Source organism: Branchiostoma belcheri, unplaced genomic scaffold (genome assembly GCF_001625305.1).
Source record: "Branchiostoma belcheri isolate BF01 breed outbred unplaced genomic scaffold, Haploidv18h27 scaffold37, whole genome shotgun sequence".
Classification (NCBI taxonomy): Eukaryota; Metazoa; Chordata; class Leptocardii; order Amphioxiformes; family Branchiostomatidae; genus Branchiostoma; species Branchiostoma belcheri.
Genome location: NW_017803987.1, coordinates 1,694,290 through 1,699,220, shown reverse-complemented (window position 1 = coordinate 1,699,220; position 4,931 = coordinate 1,694,290). Strand labels below are relative to the sequence as shown.

The following is a 4,931-nucleotide window of genomic DNA, read 5'->3' as shown; positions in this document are numbered from 1 at the left end:
TATATATACGTATTCATATACGTGTATGTATAACTCATAATATACGTATACGTATATGTATACGTATACCCATATACGTATATGTATACGTATATGTGTACGTGTATACATATGCGTATACGTATATGTATATACGTATACATATACGTATATGAACACGTAAATGTATATACGTATACATATACATATACGTATATGTTTATACGCATACGTATATGTTTATACGCATACGTATATGTATATACCTATACATATACGTATATGTATACGTATATACGTATACGTATATGTATATATATATACAAATACCTATACTTATATACGTATACGTATACTCATATACGTATGTATATACGTATACGTATATGTATATACGTATTTGTGTTGACGTATACGTATATATGTATATGTATATATGTATATATGTATACGTGTATGTATATACCTAAACGTATATGTACATAAGTATTCGAATATACATATTCGTATACGTATAAACATATACGTTTTTATGTATATACGTATACGTCTTTGTATTTACTTATATGTATCACAACATGACAGAAGTTCTATCAAAAACAACACTTGAATCACGTGGCTCCTTAAAACAGTTTAATCAGTACAAATTTTCCTTCGTCTTGTACAAACGACTGTTTCTGCTACTTCTTCAGACTGTGACTCACAGCACAGAATGTAGCCATGATATTCCTTGGAAGAAATATCGGCTTCTCGTCAGCTCTTTTCAACTAACCAACTGACTCACGTACACTACAACAGAGCCAACTCTGTTCAGGATTATACTTGAGAACAGTGGAACTCATTTTCCACATGCTGGCTTTAGTCGGCCTCTTACGGCTTACGGGTAGAAAAGCCAACCTGATTTAGCATTTTCGTCATTTCGGTCACCTGAAAAATAAAAAAAAATGACGTTGGCTGATGAAATCATTTTGGGGTTTCAATCTCAATATTGTGCCATAGAGTGATATCATCTGATCATAAGATAGATATAAAGCAGGTGCAGAATTCTAATCACAAGTCATATCAGCAGTTTCAACTCATGCCGCAGGGTGGCGCAAGTGCGTGGTCCGTACCTTGATGACGTCGTCCATGCAAGTTTCCCCGAAGTAGATGTTGCCGCTGGGTTCGCCCGGCTCGAAGGTGATGTTCTTGCCGTCCTGCACATTCGTTTCACCCTACAGGGGGCGCAAATAGTTGAGGAGAAAGTTGAAGGCAACCGACGCGATGTCACGATGTTAAAACTGGGATTTTCAAGATCAATTTTTTTGGACAATTTTAGATACAGTAAATTTAATTAACGATATCCCATAGTCTTTTCTAATATCTGTATGTCGCTCACGGAAATGGTCAATTGTTTCGTATTGTAGTCTGGTTCTGGTGGCTTTGGTTTGGTAACAAAAAATAAAGGGACTCTTCCTGATATCCTTTTCAGCATAAGAACGTGATCAGCACTGTCCTTAGTGCTGAACCGCCATCTTTCACACAACAGTCACACATAATGATACGTCCTCAAGCGAAATTTATGCACATTGCAGCTCATCATGAAGTTGTTGGTGTTATCATACTTTTTGATACTTTGCCTGTCTATTTATTTTGTTTTGCTGTATACTGATGACTAAGAATGAACCATGCCTGATAATCAAATACATATTGTCCATTTTGTTGCAATCTGTCCAAACTATTGTCGCAGTTTGTGTTAAAGATAACCTTACCTTGTTCCCGGAAATGACTCTGATGGTCGGCAGGACCTTCATGCTTGGCGCGTCGGTAGCGTTGACGTTGGTGCTGCAGGTCAAGTGTAAAGGAATGAACGAATGAATGAATAAAAGGTAAAAAAGGAATGAACGAATGGATGAATAAAAGGTAAAAAAAGGAATAAACGAATAAATGAATAAAAGTTTAAAAAGGAATGAACGAATGGATTGATGAATGAATAAAAGTAAAAAGGAATGAACGAACGAATGAATGAATAGATGAATGAATAAAAGGTAAAAAAGGAATGAACGAATGAATGAATGAATAAAAGGTAAATGGATGAACGAATGAATTGATGAATGAATCAATGAAAATAAAAAGGAATGAACGAACGAATGAAAGGATAGATGGATGGATGCATGAATGAATGAATAAAAGGTAGCAAAGAATGAACGAACGAATGAATGAATGGATGAATGAATGAATAAAAGGTAAAAAGGAATGAACGAATTAATGAATGGATGGATGAATGAATGAATAAAAAGTCGTTCAGATTATTGCATAAGAGCAATCGCAAAAAAAAACCAATAAAACGCCAAAGACACAAAATCTGAGAAAATAAAACTAAAAACTGATCATTAGTGATAATTGATCATTTCAGCTTTGCAGAAATCAACTGATTTCGGTGGAGAATTGCTGTTATCATAATTTGAAAAGAAAAGATGCGCAAAACTGTTGTGTGCTTTTTCTTTACCACGGTGTACGTGCATTTTGGTACTGAGAGCATATTCAGAAAACAACTGTTGCAGTCAATGAATAATCATTTTTTGGACTGATTGTCTCGCCCCCCCCCCCAAAGAAAACAACAACAAATGACTATGATACATGTAGAGATGTGCCACGATAGCAAGCTAGACAAACCATTGTTGTTTTTCTCTCACAAATTTACTTCTTGAGTTTAGTTCATCTTAATAAATTAATTGAAAAGTTTATTGCAAGTAATTTCTCGAAGGCTAAATACAAGCAACATGAAACTAAAAAGGACGGACAATAAATAACAGTAATAGTATTTGTTACTCTAAGTCTAAATTATTCTATTTTGTTGGGTTTGACTTCTTTTTCCGACACAGTGGAAGACGAATGATCCCACCTTTTCTATAATGTGTGGGTTTTGTAATGTTAAGAGGAGAGTAGTTTTCTTTTTGTACTTAACATTACAAAACCCACACGTCTGTAAACGTGGAGAAATTAGGATGGAATTCGTTGGCCTTTTCAAACAGGCCCTTTCTTTATGGTCGTTGAAGTAGCAATTTTTTATTTGGGTTCGGTTCAACACATTTCATTTCAGTGCACACTTTTTGCTCAGCTATGGCACAACACCTAATGGCAACACCACACCTAATGGCTTTTCTTCAATGTTTTCCAAACATGTGGTCAGCGCTCTTATCTCAGAATCTGAAGGTTCAGGGTTCGAATCCTTGGCAGGCTCCACTGTTGTATCCTTGGGAAAGGCACCTATTTCCTAACTCGGGTGAAAATTAGTACCTGGCTTCGAACAGGGCTGTCCTCTCAAATTGGATGTAAAGCGAATGTTCCGTGAGGGCCACACACGTACATTGATCCTACCATATTATAAAAAGAGCAGGGGTCCTTCCCGGTGTGAGTGGTTCAACCCTTACAGTCTGGTCTCAGGTCTGACATTTTAAAAGGATGATATGTTATGTCATTCAAAAAACGGAACGGGGTAAAGCTCCCTAAATAAATTTTAGAATAGAATATCAACTTTAAAAAATCTAAAAATTTTTACCTTGCTCCAGGATCGGTAGCTTCCCCGGGGAGGGTGATCGCAGGGAGGAACAGCAACAAGGCGATCCCCAGGATATAGGGGGTCCGCCCGGGGGGTGGGGAACGTAGCAGCCAAAACATCCTGCTCAGAAAAACCACCAACGTGTCCGCTCTGGGTACTGAGAATATACAGGGAGGAACGTCATATAAATAAGATATTTCTGTTAATGATATGCATTGGTCTGGAGTCGCATGTATGCGTGGAGGCATATGGCGAAGGGATTGAATAGTCATGTGAAAGACACTGTAACGTGATTGGTTAAATATCGGTTTTGTTTACCACCAAATATGTACAGTATAATGATTATGTATATCGTCTCTCTGTCTGTCGCTCTATATGTAGTATTAGATATATCGTCTGTATGTATATATCACATATATGTATACATGTATATACCATATGTATGTGTATATATACGCATACGTATGTACGTTTAATATATAGTATTACATATATCGTCTCAATGGATACATATATATATGTTTATTGTGTGTGTGTGTGTACATACATATACGTATGCGTATGTACGTATACGTATATACGAATAAGTATACGTAGATACGTAAACGTATATATGTGTATACGTATACATATCTACGTATACGTATATACGTATGTACGAAAACGTATACGTAGATACGTTAACGTATATACGTGTGTACGAATACATATCTACGTATATGTATATGTATATACGTATACGTACATACGAATATACATATACGTATATGTGTATATACGTAGACATATATACGTATACACTTATATATCTATATACGTATACGTATATGTATATACGTATACGTATATACTTACGTATACGTAGATGCATCAACGTATATTCGTCTACGCATATATACGTGTACGTAAACGAATATGTATATACGTATATATATACGTAAACGTATATATTTATATATATATAATATGTATATACGTATACGTATATGTACACATGTATACGCATATACGTACGTTTACGTATATGCATATACCTATACGTATATACACAAATATGTATATGCCTATTTATACGTATATGCATATTTATGTATACGTATATACATTTTTATGTATACGTATATACATACGTATATACATATATACATATACGTATACGTATATACATATATACATATACGTATACGTATATACATATATACGTATGGGTATATACATATATACGTATACGTATATACATATACGTATATACGTATGGGTGTCTGTATATGTACGTATATGTATATGTATATACGTATACGTGTATGTATATGTACGTATACGTATATGTTTATGTACATGTCGGTATTAACGAATACGTATACGAAGACACGTATACGTATATACGTGTATAGGTATACATTTCTACGTA

At 34.9% G+C, this 4,931-nt stretch overlaps 1 protein-coding gene across 1 annotated transcript; it reads right to left on the bottom strand.

Moving 5' to 3' along the window:
• Positions 1-782: 782 nt before the first annotated feature.
• On the bottom strand, positions 783-3,660 carry LOC109476375. The gene is made up of 4 exons (XM_019777309.1): positions 3,521-3,660; positions 1,731-1,803; positions 1,092-1,193; positions 783-906 (listed from the first exon to the last, which is right to left on the bottom strand). The coding sequence occupies exons 1-4, from the start codon at positions 3,637-3,639 to the stop codon at positions 850-852; spliced, it is 351 nt and encodes a 116-aa protein (XP_019632868.1). The 5' UTR covers positions 3,640-3,660; the 3' UTR covers positions 783-849.
• Positions 3,661-4,931: the final 1,271 nt, after the last annotated feature.